This window comes from Marmota marmota, unplaced genomic scaffold, assembly GCF_001458135.2.
Source record: "Marmota marmota marmota unplaced genomic scaffold, marMar, whole genome shotgun sequence".
NCBI lineage: Eukaryota > Metazoa > Chordata > Mammalia > Rodentia > Sciuridae > Marmota > Marmota marmota.
In genome coordinates this window covers 52,958,491-52,976,681 of record NW_025999842.1, presented here as the reverse complement: position 1 = coordinate 52,976,681, position 18,191 = coordinate 52,958,491, and the positions used below count along the sequence as shown (strand labels likewise).

The window sequence follows — 18,191 nt, the reverse complement described above, 5'->3', positions numbered from 1 at the left end:
GTAAACTTTCAGATACAGAAACTTAATATACACTTTCTGGAATTTCTAATTGCTAATACAAATGTTCCCACATAGAATAGTTTAGTAAAGGTCATTGAAGTAATTGATTTTTGTATTAATTTCTGCTCTGATTTTTTTGTCTTTCTTATTTTTCAGGAAATCATTTGCCAGAAGAATACTGTGAGTATTTTGCTTTAACTTTCCAGAAATTTCAAAGTATTTTCTTTCCCATCAACTAATCTCTACTATTTTTAAAAATCTTCACAAATTCTTAATTTCTGTATCTGTTACTCCTTTTTAGTATTTAAATATGCATATTTTAACTAAATAAGACATTGTAGTGAAAATGTATTTTCAATAATTGGAGATAACAATATTATCATACTTTTTATATATGTAATTATGCTTTGGAAAATATCTTCATAGTATAGTCAATGTTATGGCATTATGAGTGGCAATAAAACAGCATTTTTGCACAAGAGAGAGACACACATTTGTGTATATATAATACATGGGTGAGTATACATGTAATGTATAGATAATACATGATGTATATATGTGTATATATAATGTACATATGTGTCATACATATGTATATTTTATATATATGGCATCTATCTTCTGTTTAGAGAAATTGATTTAAGTTCCTAAGTAGCATAGTTTGCCTTTGGATCTCATTATAGAATTCCAGTCTCCCACAGAATTAAACAAACATGAAAAAGTGAAAAAAAAATAAAATTAAAAAAAAAAAAACACTGCATGAAGAAAAATTATAATATTACAGTGGAAGTGACCATGTTAGGCCAAAGGTTGTATATTTCATCTTGGAAAATAAATGACTGTTTAGAAATCTTCATGAGCATACCTCTACAATTTAGGGTGCACATGATTCCATTTAAGATGATGAGATTAAAAGTATAGTTTCCACAGATCAGAAATTTTAAATGTTATGCTTAAGATTTCACCAGGTAGAAGACTCATTTAATAAGATGGATAATGTTGCTGTTATGACCTCTTAAACTTCAGCCCTTGACAGGAAGTGAGCACTCATTGCTTCATGCTTCAATTCAGCCTAGTAACTTTTATTCAGCAAGTACTAATTGAAGGTGACCTGTGTGCTAGGCTTCAGGCTTGGTGCTGGAGGGGACTGAACATAGAGGTTGAGTGAAATTAACTGTGCTCATACCTATTCCATGAGCCAATGAATGAGAAGTGCCAGTGTCTAGTTGGGGAGGAAAAGGGCAACAAATAAATTAGAAAATCAATGCAAGGTGATGTTTTAAGGAGTGGGTGACTGTTGTATCCAGGTCCTTCGGGGGAGGTAGCATTCCCTGAGCCCTGAAGGACAGGAATGATCCAGTCCTGCCTGATTCAGTTTGTGCACATGGAGAAGCAGGTTGATGAGTGGACTTAACATTGTATCATAAACAAGCTGCCCATTGACTTGAGAAAGCTGCTATGTTCCAGGTGCTAGGTGTCCTTTAAAGAGTTGAATACTGTACATAGGCATTTCAGTATGATTGACTGCCAAGAAGTTTTTTTTTTTTTTTTTCCAGATGCTGAACTCTTTCCATACACATTTATGTCCATATTTATGTAGTTGTTAAAAGCTGAAAAACAAAAATAGCATTGTTAAAATTTTAACAGAGAAGGTAATTTTTTAGAGTAAGACAAGATTTTAAGCTGTGGGATTTGATAGCCATGAAAAAAATATGAGAGATCAGTGTGGTTATTTTATAACAGTGCCTTAATATTTTGAGGAAATGCGTTCTTCCTCTTGGAAAAAGCAGATCTAAATATTTTAGTTTTTTTGGTATCATCAGTAAGTTCTAATTGTATTGAACTAAGCAAGTAAAGAAATGGGGAAATTTCCATTTTCATAGGTCATGAATAAGAAATGAAGTTTTCCTCTTTCCTTTCGCATTTAAAATTATTTAAAATGAGTCACTGAAGTAGGACCTGGATTTCCATCCATGTGGTGTCCCCAGGCAAGTTCCCCAGCACCTGCTGCCTCCTCTCTCCACAGATGTGCACTGGGAACTACACCTTTGTCCCCTACATGGTCACTCCGCATAACAAGGTCTACTGCTGTGACAGCAGCTTCATGAAGGGCTTGACAGAGCTCATGCAACCCAACTTTGAGCTGCTTTTGGGACCTATCTGCTTACCTCTTGTGGATCGTTTCATTCAGCTTTTGAAGGTGGCACAAGCAAGTTCCAGGTAATGTTTAATACAGCCATGTGGTGATGGTCATGAAGTGTTGCTGTACTTCATTTATTTGAGCATGTTTTCAGATGTTCCTTAGGTGTCAATTATACAGCTAAGAACCAGGAAAAAAAAATGCCCAATATCCTCTAAATATATAAAAGAGACACCATATAGTCACATGTTGCATTATTTCACTTAATACAACAACTTGACAGCATCACCCCCCCCCCAAAAAAAAAATCTCTTAGTTGCTTTATAGTAATGCTAAAAAGTGTACATGTATCAAGTATAGAAACATCAGAATTAAATGTTCAGGAACTTTCATGTAAGGGTCAGATCTCTGAAAAAAGTTGATGAAAGCATGTTTTAGTAAATAATCATTTATGTTAATGAATGATGATATTGAATCAGAAAGTGAAGGTTATATTATGTTCAAATCATAGGCATATATAATTTATTTAGGGCAATTTCTGCTCAAAATAGTAACTTGAAAAAGTTTTCGCATCTTAAGTGGTACATTACAAGAAAATTCATTAACGTGGAATATTTTTATCTTCAAGTTTTTCTGAAACAAGGAAGAGTATTAAATACATGGACTCCCAAATTTCTTAGTAATAATACCAAATGAGAAGTTCTTTCTGTGCATCTTAGTAAATTGAAAACCACTCATGTGAAAATGTGATTCATTTCCGTATAAAGTTGTAAGTTTTAGTTTTCACTGAAATCCTTGCTAATATGCTGTTTTTTTTTTCTTCATCAGCCAGTATTTCCGGGAATCTATACTCAATGATATCAGGAAAGCTCGGAATTTGTACACTGGTAAAGAATTGGCAGCCGAATTGGCAAGAATTCGGCAGCGAGTAGACAATATTGAAGTCTTGACGGCAGATATTGTCATTAATCTGTTACTTTCCTACAGAGATATCCAGGTGAGAAGATGCTTAAAGTAAAATCTTTGTCCACATAGCATGTTGGAGGAGTAAGAGACTGTTATTGTGACATTTTAGTTAGCTAATTTCATGTTGCTACATCTAACTTTTTATTGACCTTCCTTTCCATCCTGTGGTTTCATGATGAATGAAAAAGACTCATGTGTTAATCAGTGACTGTGAAATACTTTACATAGTAAAGATTCAACTTTTCTTCAAAAATAGCAAAAAGAAAAATCTGTTCACGTAGCTAACCTGGATTGTACTCCGTTAGCTTTAGACATTGCTGTCAATCAATAAATGAAAGCTTTGTTTGGCAAGTAGCAGAAATTCTTAGTGCTTTGTGGGCATCTCTTTTACTTCTTGAAATTGTTTTATTTGAAATTGATAGTACTCAATCTAACCATCCAGAAGCAAGAAATATGCAATTGACTAGTTATGTAAAGAACTTAAATATATGTAAAGCATACTAACATGCTATATTATTTTGATTGACATGTCTTAGAATTTTAAAAATATGATATATTGAATAAAATACTGAGTTGAGGATTTTCTGTTTCTGCGAATAGTAAAATTTAAGTGACTTCTGATTTTTTTATTCCCACATCCAGCCTTACATATCTGTGTAAAGCTTCACAGGAACTCACATGAGAACTGTGGCACTTAGGAGGCTTATGACAGAACACCTTAACTCATGTGAAATGGAACCATTCTGTTCCTTATATCAGAAGTTTAGGCAGTTGCTCCATGCCCTTGAAATTTTTATTATCCTGATGGAACAGTACATACCAGGAATGCGACTCTGTGGAGAATGAATCCCCCCATGTGTAGACAGTACAGCATTATTCTCCTGGGTGTTGTTTATTGTGTTCCTTTGATTTTTGTCAAACATGGTAACTGTATTTCTAATGTTTTTATCCATAAAATTCAAACTTTTTTGAAAAAAAATAATAGTTTCTTCTAAGTTCTTCAGAGCTCTCTATGAATTCTGATTTCTTATTGAAATGACATAAAACATTTGGTTGTCAGAACTTTCTCCTAATGGTTTAATTCTATGCTTTTCTCCTCTTATTTGAAAGGACTATGATTCCATTGTGAAGCTGGTAGAGACTTTAGAAAAACTGCCAACCTTTGATTTGGCCTCTCATCACCACGTCAAGTTTCATTATGCATTTGCACTGAACAGGTAAGAAGAAAAAATTCCTTTCCATAATATACTCTCATATTATTCCTTAACTTGCAGTTTCTTTACAGGGTACTTGTGGCATTGCAATAATCCCCCTTTAGAATATAATATTAATATATCTACCTGCAACACATAAAATATAGGAAGCATGCATTCTGGTTTCTTTATGATTATTGGCAGTAGAGGGTCCCCCACTACTTGTTTATTTAAATTCATACAATTCTTCTTCTTCTCAAAGTTTATATTTGCTATTTACACTTCTTTAGAATTTTTAAAGTTACATAAATATGATACTTAGGTGAGGCACTCTGTTGTTTGGGGAATAATGACAGGAAAAGAAATTATGTGCATGTTCAATATAGATGCAGTTTTATTTTATTTTTAACAAATATTTTCTGTGGTGCTATATCCAAGAATGTGGAATCTGCAGGTATCTAGGGTTGACATTACATTTAACACCAGATAGCTATTCACACAAATATTAGCTTAAGCAGAGTAAGGATTGTAAAAATATTCCTAATCAGGGAATATTTTTACCAGAACTGCTCTGGTCACACCTAATTATAATCAAAACTCTGTTGGTCACATTTGAGATTAGGATCAGACTGGAATTGTCACCTCCAGCCCTGCTTCTGCTTTCTGTCTGCATTGTGGCTCATCTCAGTGCCACTTCCTACTTTGAGCCACCCTGGAGGGCCCTCTGCGCTCTGGGTATGCATGGGGATAGAGCACTGTGCTGTCCAAAACTGTTAGTTGTATTGCAGTTTTCTTCCATGGTGAGAGAACTGACAACATATATGTGTAATTACCACAAATGAAGAGAACAATGAGAAGAAAGGGAGAGGGTATCACATTAATGTAGCACTTGCCATATGTCATGTAAGCCTTGACTGTCCTTATTTCAGAAGAGGCATCTGCAGGTTGAAAAGGTTGAGTAATTGTCCCTGAGGCTCGCAGTGTGCATGCTGTTAAACTGAGGCTCAAAGCCACATCATCCTGGTGCTGGGTATGTGCCCATCATTACTGACTCTGCTGCTTCTCTCTAGAAGAAAAAGTCAGCATGCTGCTCAATCTGAGATTGTGTCTTTCCTTTTTGATCCACACAAACTGCAGAACTCACTAACTTTATCAATAAATATATAATAAAAGCCCATTTTATCTTCCCATTTATTAACATCTTCTTTAGATTTGACAGACATAGAAGAGACCTCCAGAGATTACCTGCTCCAACTGGTTTTCAAATAAATCCCTTTTTGAAAGGTAGAATGGAAGGTTACATTATGAAATGAAAATCCCTAAATGCCTCTTGTAATTTTACTTTATGTGTGTTTGCTTTCTGTATGTATATTTCCTAAAATAGATATAATGAAATGATGAGCATACAACTTAAGATGTTTCATACAAGGGTAAAAGGGAATTTCATGGATTAGAAGTAGTGGTTGAGAGTAGATATGATAACTTCTTTTGCTTTTTGGTGTTGGGGATCCCACTCAGGGCCATCTGCTTACTATATAAGTACTCTATCATTGAGTGTACATCCCCAGCCATAACATTTTTAAAATAATAGCTTTATTGAAATATAATTCATACCATACAATTGGATGGATAAATTTATTCACTTAAAGTGTATAACTCAATGGTTTTTTTTCTAAAAATATATTTCCAGAGTGTGAGTATGTCACCATCAATTTAATACATTTTAGAACATTTTTATCATACCCAAAAGACTCCCCTATTAATGAGCAGTCATCCCCACCAACACTCTAACCCTTGGCAACCACTAATCCACCTTGTGTCCCTATGGATTTGCCAACTTTTGACATTTCATGTAACTGGAATCATATAGTATATGGTCTTAGTGACTGAATTTGCCACTTAGCATACTATTTTTAAGATCCAAGAAATGAAAACTCTTAGAGAACATTTTCTGGTTTTGTGAATTACCTACATATGTTGTTTTAAAAAATGAGCAATATAGTAGAGCTTCCTTAGATAGTCAGTTGGTCACATATAGAAATCAGGCAACTTATGGATTAGAGTTAGTTTTTGGTATTGTCTGTGAATTAGTTTGCTTAAGGTTTTGTAGCAAAAGCCACTGAAATGTAAGGTCAAGGGTTTGTCCCTATTTAGAATAATAGACTACCCCACTCAAGGCCACAGACTATACCCCTAATCTCATTCCACAGACCTGAAGCTGTATATAGGCTGCAAGGAAGTTGGAAGGACTAAAGATGGGTAGTACAAATCCATCACCAAGAGCCGAAGAGCAACCAGAAGAGATACTCGCTTAACCCTCTAGAGATACAATAGGATAAAAAAGGCTTGGGACAGAAATCTACAGAGGATTCTCAAAAATCTTTTGTTGTTTTATCCTGCCAGAGTTCACTAATATGAATCAATTGATACATTCAATAAAGTTTTAAAAAGAATTGGCCTATATTGGTTTTGCAATCTATATTGAAACAACAATGTTGTCTATCTTAGGAGAAATCTCCCTGGAGATAGAGCAAAAGCTCTTGACATTATGATTCCCATGGTGCAAAGTGAAGGACAAGTTGCTTCAGATATGTATTGCCTAGTTGGTCGAATCTACAAAGATATGTTTTTAGACTCTAATTTCACCGACACTGAAAGTAGAGACCATGGAGCTTCTTGGTAAGTATCTAGGATATAATAAGCAAGCTACTTACTTGATAAGACCATGGTATACAAAACTGTGCATAAACGAAAGTATTAACATATTATTATTAACAAATAGTTTGTGTATTATGAGCTAAATCTTAGATTTTATAACTTTAATATATAATTTGATAACATTCATTTGTCATGGCACACTAAATTGGGATAAATTGGATGAAAAGATAAATTAGGAATATGATTTTTAAGAGACATTTGAAGTATATAATGTAAATTTTTTTTGAAAAATTTATAAAAAGACATTAAAGAAGACCTGGAGGAATGGGAAAACATATAAAATTGTGGATAAGAAGTCTTGATATTTCAAAGATGTTAATTCTCCCCTGCAATCCTTTTCATGGAATTTGACAAACTGATTCCAAAGTTTATTTAAAAATAAAGGACCAAGAATAGGCAAAGCAATGTTGGAGAATGTAAGGTGAAGGACTTGCTCTATGAGATAACAAGACTCCTCATAAAGCTATGATAATTAACAAATCACAGAGTATGGCTATAGGCACGAACAAACAAGACATTGGAATTGACAACAATGATAATCTATTTATTATCTGTATCTATATATCTGGATCCCTATTTTAAATCCTGCACAAAACTGAACTGAGTGAATTAATGACCAAAATGTGAAAAAAGTAATTTAGAAAAAAATATTTTTAGAATAAAATATACAAACTGTTGGTGACTTTGGAGAATTTTTAAAACAAGATTTAAAAAATACCATAAACCATAAAATCAAAGACTAGGGAGAATGACTGAGTTGAAATGTGTTTCTCCTTAAGGTGCTCGCTTTTGGAATGAGCAGAGTAGGTTTGATTACGTGTTCCTCCTGCGAATGACAGTTGTAATTGTGGAAAAACACTAAAAAAAAAAAAAAAAAAAAAAAAAGTTAGAATGCAGAGAATAGTGAAACAGCAAAGGTTTGGATCCTTGAATGAAGGATAGCAACTGGGGAAAAAATCTACATTTAAATGATTTTTCCCTTGGGGCCCTCCCTGGACTGCAGGACATGGGGCAGGCAGATGGAACTCAGGCTGGAAATGAAATCATAGTCTTCTTGGTCTGAGGAGTCTGCGTGAGGCTGCCAGAGTGCCTGGACCCTAATTGAAGATGCCACGGAGGGAGGAGCCCTCTTCAATTCTTGGTCAACCCTGGAGTGTGCCTCTGAGGAGTAACTGCAGAGGAGCTCCAGGGGCAGGAAGCAGCTGGAAAGGCTGCAAAGCTGAACAGCAACTTCAGCACGGGCACTCCCACTGGGTACTCCCACCAGGCACTCCCACCATAGGGAAGAGAGAGTTGGGAGTCTGAACCTACCAGGTTATTGTGATTTAAAATTTCTAATGAATCTCTAAAAGGGCCAACTCTTAAGAATAAAAACTATATCCTAGGATGAAGGGATTGCCCCCAAATTAAGAGCAAGTTCAAAACAGAGCTATCCTAATAAAATGTGAAACCAAGCTTGAAATTTATTTCTCCATTGTATCTAAACACAGGAATCACAAATATCCAAATATATTATATAAATATATTTTTAAAACATAGAAAAGATGTTTTTTAGCTAAAACAGTGATAAATCATTTTGCACTGTTTAGATTACCCAAAGTTTATAAATCTGAAAATAACAGTTGGAAAGGATGTTAGAGAAATCCCCTTGTTGGTTGGGGTATGTATTTTTATAATCACTTAATATTTTTGGCATTATTGAGGAAAATGAATGATTTATCCATCCTAGATCCAGCAGATTCATATACCCTAGAGAAACTCTAGAAGTTTCTTTATGTAATCATTTTTTAAAATATGTAAACATTTTGACAAACTTTTTAAAAAACTAGAACAAAATAAACAATTGGCAGGACACACAGAGTACAGTTTCTTTTTAAAATTTATTTTAATTGTATATATAGGACAACAGAATGAATTTTGATTCATTGTACACAATTGCAACACAACTTTACATTTCTATGGTTATACATGATGTAATTGTCGCACCATATGTGCAGTCATACATGTACCTAGGGTAATGATGTGCATCTCATTCCACCATCTTTCTTGCCCCCATCCCCACTTCCCACCTCTCCCTCCCCTCTGCCCCATCAAAGTTTCTCCATTTTTCTTATGTCCCCGCCCCCATTTTATGGATCAGTATCCACTTATTGGAGAGAACATTTGGCCTTTGTTTTTTGGGGGGGATTGGCTTACTTCACTTAACATGATATCTCCAACTCCATCCATTTTCCTCAAATGCCATAATTTTATTCTCTTTTAATGCTGAGTAACATTCCATTGTGTATATATACCACAGTTTCTTTATCCATTCATCTATTGGAGGGCATCTAGGTTGCTTCCACAGTTTAGCTATTGTTAATTGAGCTACTATAAACATTGATGTGGCTGTGTTACCATAGTATGCTGCAAGAACACTCATACAGATAATAGTGTAAGTATAGATGCCTGTATGGACATCATAGTGGGGATGGAGGAGTAGAAAGAGATCTTGGAGTGGTGCACATGCAGCTTTAAGCATATTTAAAACATTTTTTTTTGTGTGTGGTATTAGGGATCAAACCCAGAGGCACTTTACCACTGAGCTACATTCCAAATACTTTTTAAAAAGTTTTTTTTTTTTTTTGAGACAGAGTCTTGCAAAGTTGTCCGGGCTGGTCTCCAACTTGGAATCCTCCTGACCCAGCCTCCCAAGTAGCTGAGATTACAAGCATGCACCACTATGCCCATTTATATATAACTTTATTTCTTAAGCTGAATTATAACTATGTTAGGGTGTTGTTTGTATTGTTCTTTGTTACTTCCTAGTATTCCTAAAATATTCGCTGGTTTAAAACACACACACCACACACACACACGGAATGTATATATTAACGAAAGTTGATTTAGTTCAGGAGTTGCTCATTTATATCTATAAACATTTTTTAAGTTGTGAAATTGAAATCTTTTAAAATCTCATGTCATTTCAGCAGTTTAGAGGGAAACTAAAGTCAGGTAATGGGTTATAACCAGGGAGGAAAACATGCAAACAGTGATTTCCTAGATTCTTCATAGAATCTTTGATTTGGACTTTTGAATTTGTGCTATACATTTTTTACTACAATGTAAATAGTTTTATAGTTTCTCTTAATTGTTTTTCCTGCTGTTACCAAAGAAGAATATAACTTTGCAGCCTTTTTGTTACCGTGGCATTAATACTTAAGGTAAGCTCTTGAAATGGTAGGAGAATTAGAATCTGATAATTTGGGGAGCACTAAGCCCAGTATAAATGCTTTGACATGGTGATAGTAAAAAAACGTATTGATAATCCTAAAGGAGCCTGGTTTCATGGTCTGTGAATTCAAAGGAAATATGTCCTAAGAAGTTAGTGTGCATCATGCACAGGAGTAAAATAGAAACTTTTCCTTGTTTGAAAGCAAAACAGTTTAGATGACAGACCAAGGGACATTTTCAAGGTTGTGTAGAGTTTACTTAAGGAGCAGAAGCAGTTTTTTCTGGTTTTGTTCTGGTTTGGTTTTGATTTAACTTTTTCTGGTTCCTTTTTAGCCTAGGAATATCAGCTTTCTCATTAAAGAGCTTTCTGGTCAAGGTCTTCAAGTCAAAAGGAAGCTTGTGCAGATTTTTATGATTTCACTTTAAGCTCCTCCATTAATTTTCTGTTAAGAAGAGGGAGGGCTATTAGAGTTCAAAGACTTTTAGTGGGAAAGGCCTTAGGAGTTGACCTTGTGTGTGTCACTTTCTGATTTTTTTTTTTTTTTTTTAAGTAATGTAAGAATGGCACTTTTAGAGCTGGAGCTGTAACTCAGTGGTAGAGTGTTTGTCTAGCATGTGTGAGACGCTGGGTTCGATTCTCAGCACCACATATAAATAAATGAATAAAACAAAGGGCCATCAATATCTAAAAAAAAATTTAAAAAAGAATGGCACTTTTACTATAGAGAGCTATCTATAATCTATCATTATAACCATTATTGTCATTTTATCCATTAGTCCTCAAAGGCACTAAGGAGGATTCCCCACTCACATCTCAATTTAAAAATGGATAATTTTTGGAACTGATAGCACATAGTTCCAACTACTCAGGAGGCTGATATGGAAGAATTGCTTGAGCCCAGGAGTTCAAGACCAGCTTGGGCAACATACTGAGACCCTGTCTCAAAACAAACAAACAAAAAAATGATTTCTCATGTCTTCACACTTTTAGATGTGTTTCCAGCACCTATTGATTTGATCCATCTCCCACAGTGGTGCAGACACACACTCATTTGTGTTGACACTGTCTCTAACCTCCCTTTTGGTCAGAGCTGAGAAGGGAGCTGTCCTGTCAAGGTACTGACGGGGGAGAACACCGCTGAGGCTATCAGGCATCTGGCCAGTTGTACACAGGATTGCACCTGCCCAGAGTCCTGGGTCCAAGGGGATGTTTCAACTAAATTTCTTTGAGTCATAATGTTCTACAATTTCAACTTGTCCACCTAGGATAAGGAGTGGGGTATTGGAGTAGGTAGTCAGAACCTTGGGCTTCTTTCCATACACTGAGTCATTTTTTGTTGGCTTGAGTAAAAAGTGATCCACAGACTATGGAAAGTTAAGGATGAAAGCTTCAACTCAATAGCAAAAGAGCCCCAAGCAATTGTGATGATAGTGGTTCCTCAAGCCCTTTCTTGCAATTCCCTCTTTAATATGGTTAATACGTTAAATGTTCCTGCCCCGTAATAGAGGGGGGAGACTTCCACACCCTTCTGAGCATAGTATCTGATTCAGGAACTGTGCATGGCACCTTTTTTATTGCCAGGAAACATGTATTTTCTGAGAGCTTTACTGGGGGATTCAGAGTGTGCAAATAGAAAATAAGGGAAAAAAAAGAAAAGAAAATAAGAAAAAAAGTTTCTGGTTTGGATTTTTTTAAGTTTGCTGAATTATGGTATATTGTTAGAACAAACTTTGGTTGTTGAATCTATCCAACACACAGGGTGAGCGATTTGAATTAATCCATCCTGCTGATTTAAGCATTAACTAAAAAGTAGTTCTCTAATATTTGATGTTTTTATGGTCATTCCTTCTTTTGTTCATTGGAGCCTTCAAATTTGGCTGAAATAATGAAATGTTATTTTATTATATATTATACATGGTGTATATAAATATTTTATCACATTTCTATATATATAAATGGTTATATACATTATAACCAATTCCTTAGCTTTTGGGAATTGGTTCCAGGACCCCTTGTGGATGCCATAATTGTCATATGCTCATGTCCCTTGCATAAAATAGCATAGTATTTGCATATAACCTATGAAATCCTCTCATATTCCTTAAATCATCTCTAGAATACTTATCATACCTGATATAGTATAAATGCTATGTAAATAGTTGTTGCACTGTAATTATTTTAACAATAATGATATGAAAAAATATCTGAACATTTTCAGTGCTATTCTTTTTCCTCCAATATTTTCAATGTGAGTTGCATCCTCCAATGTAGAATGGATATGAAAGCTGATTGCATATCTTTACTTAAATTTAAATGCTTAAATATTTAAATTCCTATAATTAATCCAAGTTAAGGTATGAAAAGTGTCTTTTTCATTTTTAGGTTGTTCAATCATGATTTACATTTAGTCTATTAAAAGTTGTGCCTTTTATCATAACTTTAATACAGTTATTTTGTTTTTTGTTTCTTTTAGGATGGGGTACCAGGGATTCATTTTAGGGGCATGTAATCACTGAGCCACATCCCCACCCACCCTTTTTTTGTATTTTATTTAGAGACAGGGTCTCACTGAGTTGCTTTGTGCCTTGCTGTAGCTAAGGCTGGCTTTGAACTCAAGATTCTCCTCTCAGACTCCTGAGCCACTGGGATTGTTGGTGTGTGCCACCATACCCGGCTGTTCAATATAGTTTTAAATAAGAGCAATTACAGCCTGTGCCCCAAGCTGGTTAGAGGCCTTTGAGGCTGAGGTAGGAGACACAGCAAGATGGGGTGGGGGATCCCAGAGGATAGCCAGCTTCCAAAGCCTGTGATGTAAACCAGGAGCCCTGATCTACATTCTAAAAGCAAAAGGCCATATGCTTTCTTAACTGACAGACTTTAAAACAGGAGATGATCCATGGAAATATTACACCAACAGACCTTGGAGGCTATGGAGTTTCTAATTTATTTTTTAACCTAATCTAAAAAGAAATAACCATGAAATGGTTTTGGTGAACTCATATGATTACCATGACTGACTTAGAACATTTTATTATGTGCAATATTTGTTCACGTAGGTAGAAATAATAGTCAGTCCCTTGAAGCTCAGAGGTTTGTGTGTGTGTCATTAACTCCAGAGGCTTACAAGAACCTTGTCAAGTAGGCAAAGCTGATGTTTTTTCTTTCCACTGTTCTGTGATTAATAAAATCCCAAATCTAACTTCTTCAGTTGTTTTGACTACATGGTAGGCTCTCTTCCCTGGAGTTTACAGGAACAGCCATTTCCAGAAGTGTCCATACAGTTTTGTTGAAAAGACACAGACTGTTGGGAGATTGTCACATGATAACTGTTGCCTTGATACTGGGAAAGAGTGTCATCTTGGCAAATTTTTAACCTTTGGGAAATCCAGTTTTCTTATTTAAAAACAATAATACCTGCTTAGATGAGATGGAACACTGTTGACATCCTGCAAGTATCAGAACAGCTACCTTCCATGAGTTTAAACAGTAAAGAACCCGTGGATCTCCTAAAACATGAAGTCTAGAAGTAGGACTGGCTCCAGCGCCTGTTAAGCAGCAGCATGAAAATATTAGCTCAGTGCCTGTCCCTCACTGTTGCTGTGGTTGCTCTGCCTCCTAGGTGGCTTTCTTAGGGTTGCCAGGTGGCTGTGGCCATTCCAGGATCAATCTCCAATGTCGAGGAAAAAGGAGGCTCTTTCCCTGCATCTTTATTTTAGGACTAAGAAAACATGCTCACCAAGAGTATCCCAGACATTCCTTCATACATTTAGGATTTCTACATCAGCCCAGTTTTGCACAGGTCACCAGGAGGAAGGAGCAGGACACTAATCTCTTTGGGAGGGATGAGGGCTTTTTAGTGAGCATTAAATGAAGAAACATATGTTAAAATCCTGGAATCTAGTAGGCAGTTAGTGTTATATCCTTAGTATATAATATGTACAAAATATTCTGTATTTCTTTACATATTGTTACATTTATGCTTGTTTGACATGAACATTGGTTATATTAAATTTCCCTTTTCCTAAAATATTCCTAAGAGTACTCTTTATCTTCTTTCTGGATCTGGCTAAATGTTTTAGCCAACAAGGGAGAATGTGTAGGTTGTGTGTAACTTTCACACAGACTGCGTTTGGATTTCATATGCCAAGGCTGTTGTGGGTCACGTGGGATGCGCAATGCCTGCTTAAAGTCACATTTGGTTCTGGAGAAGATGATGTTCTCATTCATAAGGGGAAATAGTCATTTTCAGAACTTTGAAAGGGAATTAGGTACCTGTACTGTATAATCATGTCTTTCCCATTATAATGCTGAAAAAGATCCATGGCTGGAAAATTAAAAGCAGTTAAGCAGCATTAAGATCTTCATTTTTCCATAGTAACTTGAGAAAGAGCAGAGAGCCTTGCCTTATCAACTAATTTTCTTTGACGTCAGTGATAGTGCTATTCAAACAGTAATGTGTGCCTAATAAAGATTTAGTTTTTACATTATTAATGGTGTTGGCTTTACTTTGGAAGAGTTATGTAACAAACCAATTGATGTACAAAGAAAGACTGATGTCTATTTTCCATTTGCCAGATTAGCCCTCTTTTTTTCCTGCCATGACTTCAAGATAGCCTTTATCAGTATTGTCTCTATTTCCACTACCCTCCTACCTTCCCACCCCCAGCTTGATCTCACCATCATTTCATTGACTTTATTTTTGTTTAGTTCTTTATTGTGTATATCAGATGAGTTTCTAGGTTTGGGTTGATTTTTTATTTTTAGAACACAAAGCCCGAAGAGTTCTTTGTAGCTCAGCATGATGCCCAGCTTCATAGCTCAGCACGAAGCCCAGCTTGCTGGTGTTCAGATGTGTCCAGATGTCGATGGTTCCCAAGGGTCCAGGAGTTCTAGGATGACCTAGAGCTTTGGTAAAATGCAGTGTTTCCACAGTTGCTTTGTAAACAAGTGTTTTAGGACAAAGGCCTCAAGCTTTGATTATGATTAATACCACTTTCAGCATATGGCAGATTCGGTGAAGACATGTTATATAGCTTGACCAAGTCCAAGTCCAAGAATGATAATGTGTGATATGTCACCTTGGAGGTACTAATTGTGGCTAGTGAATTTTGAGCACCTAAGGAGAGCAACCAAGGCTTGCTCTATGCAGTTATGTTATCCAAGGAATGAGTAGAAAAACAGATGTTTGCCAGGTGTTATGCTGAAAAGGAAGAAGAATATGCTAGAAGAGGAGGAATTTCACTCAGTGACCCACAGTGATTGTTGCCAAATCTGGCTGAACATCAGAATGGTTAGGGAGGTTTTTCAACAATTGGAAATTCTTTGCCCATGAAGATTCTTCTTTAGCAGATCCATTTTGTTGAGTAGATTAATCATTATTGATGCATATGATTGTTCTTCTTTTGTTAAATAGTGGATTTCCCCCACATTTTCCTGTTATTTCCTCCCTTTATCTTAAATTTTTACTCTTCTTCATATCTTCAAAGATTAGGTCTAAACCCCTAACCCCAACCCTTCCTCCCCTTCCGAGCTCTCCCAAGTGTGTCTCTTCCCATCTTTCCAACCTTCTGAATATGGGTTTGCATTTTAATTTGAAACAATTGGGGCAGTTATTGGAAGGGTATGTGTAGACTGGTCATAAATATATGAAAACTATTCACTTAAGGGGTTTTAAATAAGGACAAGTTTAAATCCTGAACTTTTTGTTTTTATTATTATTTTGAAAGAGATGAGAATGTTTTGTCTTGGGCCCAGTGTAAAAGTTACTTTTCTACACTGATGTTGAGAATATAAATTGTCCAGATCTTTCTGGATAGCAGTTTGGCATTATGCATCAAGAGTTTTGGAATAATTCATGTTCTTTGATCAGTTGTGTCATTTTTTAAATTATCCTTAAAGAAATAACTGATATGGGAACAAGGTTATGTTTGAAACATTCACTACATTAAATTTTATGGTAACAAAAAATTAGAGGAAACCTAAATGTTTAACAGAAGGGAAATTGTTAAACAATGGGTAACATCTCCTTAAGACAGAATATAATTCATTCAAAACTGTAGGGTTGGTTTTTTGGATTTTTGTTTTGTTTTGATGGTGGTAGTAAAAATATACATAACTTACAATTTGCCATCGTAACCCTTTGTAAAAAAATATTTTTTCATTGTCAATGGACCTGTATTTCTTTATTCTACATTCTGTCTCTGAGTTTGACTCTTGCAGGTACCTCATTTAAGTGATGCTTGTTTTGTGATTTCTTATTTTGCTTAGCATAGTATTTTCAAAGTTCATGTTTATTGTAGTTTATGTCGGCATTTCATTCCTTTTAAAGGCTGAATAATATTTCATCATATGCACATACCACATTTTGTGTATCCATTCATTCATCAGCAGGAATGTGTGTTGTTCCCAACTCTTTAATACTGTTAAGTACTACTGCTGTCAATACTCCTTGTACAAATATCTCTTTCAGATCCTGCTTTCATTTATTTGTGGCATATGCCCAGAAGAAATTTAAGACTTTGAAAAATGTTTCAGAGTAACAAATTAAAGAACATTGCAAAACTAGCACAATTCTTTTTGTAGGAAGAATTTATGTGCACAGTAAAAGGAATGGAAGAAGAATTTGGGGTTTTTAAATTTTCTTTCTGATTTTTCTATTATAATCACCTTCCTTCTCCAGATCAGGTCAGCCAGATGATTTGGTACTCGTTTTCTGCACATGCTGTCCTGCTTTGCCTCTTAGTTATTTTATGAGTGATAATTTCCCAGTTATCCCTAGAGCTGTGAAGCACCATGAAATTCTAATTTAATTATTTGTTTCTCACTGAAAGAATCACAGCTGTTATATCACAAATGAGCAAAAATGACAGCTAAAAAGAAAGAACTTGAGTTCAGTATCTTGAGTTCAGATGGTCTTTAGCTAGAAATAATCAATTCAAGAATATTTCTTTTATATATGAGTTCAGTTGCAAAAAAGTGAGCTAAGTCTTTATTCTGAACACTTCTTTACTCCCTTCACTACCAAGGACTTACTGCTTTTAATGCTCAACAATCAGGTGAGAAAGTGCAACGATACAGTAGCTTTTGAACAAAAATCTATTACCTCGAAAGCTTCATTCATTTAAAATATAATAATAAATCACATTTAATACAAGAAGTATTACATTTCAAATGTAATAATGAATCAAAAAATGAAAAAATTTTTTTCTCCCTTTCAACAAATATTTTGTACAGAAGTAGAAAAAAATCAGGAGTGAAGCTGGTCATGGTCTCACATGCCTATAATCCCAGTGGCCCAGAGGCTGAGCTAAGGCAGGAGAATTGCAAATTCAAAGCCAGCCTTAGCAACTTAAAACCCTAAACAACTTAGTGAGACCCTGTCTCAAAATTATAAAGGGCTGGAGGTATATCTCAGTGATTAAGTGCCCCTGGGTTAAATTCCCTAGGACCCCCTTCCCCTAAAAAATCAGGAGTGGAATTAACTTTAACTTCAACTATTCTCTTAAAATGTGAATGTCAGGTTCTTTTCCTAAGATTTATTTCTTTAATGAAGTTTTCTCTAATTTAACATTATTCATGTCTAATAATTTTATTTCTCTATATTTATAGATAGTTTTATACTATTAACTATTTATAGATTTCTATATGTACAGACTTATATGTTGTTCATGTTCATTTATCTTCTTGCTAGTTATATTATAAAAATCCCCCCCCCAACATACTGGGGATTAACCCCAGGGGAGATTGATTGATTGATTGATTGATTTATATTTTGAAACTGGTTCTAAGCTACCAAGGCTGGTCTTAAATTTGTGGTCCCCTACCTCAGCCTCCCAAGTAGCTGGAATTACAGGCATGAGCCACACAGCCATCTAAATTAGGAAATTTTTAAAAAATGTTTTTTTAAATTTGTTCTAATTAGTGGTACATGACAGTAGAATGCATTGTGACACATTGTACA

At 35.3% G+C, this 18,191-nt stretch overlaps 1 protein-coding gene across 5 annotated transcripts in view; it reads left to right on the top strand.

Moving 5' to 3' along the window:
* Positions 1-18,191, top strand: part of Map3k5 (mitogen-activated protein kinase kinase kinase 5) — a 200,553-nt gene that overhangs the window by 72,650 nt on the left and 109,712 nt on the right. For all 5 annotated transcript variants that reach the window (XM_015501602.2, XM_048798823.1, XM_048798814.1 and 2 more), the window contains exons 3-7: positions 157-180; positions 2,027-2,220; positions 2,969-3,137; positions 4,217-4,323; positions 6,808-6,978. In XM_015501602.2, coding sequence (XP_015357088.1) covers positions 157-180; positions 2,027-2,220; positions 2,969-3,137; positions 4,217-4,323; positions 6,808-6,978 — 665 coding nt within the window. The remainder of the gene's footprint in view (positions 1-156; positions 181-2,026; positions 2,221-2,968; positions 3,138-4,216; positions 4,324-6,807; positions 6,979-18,191) is intronic.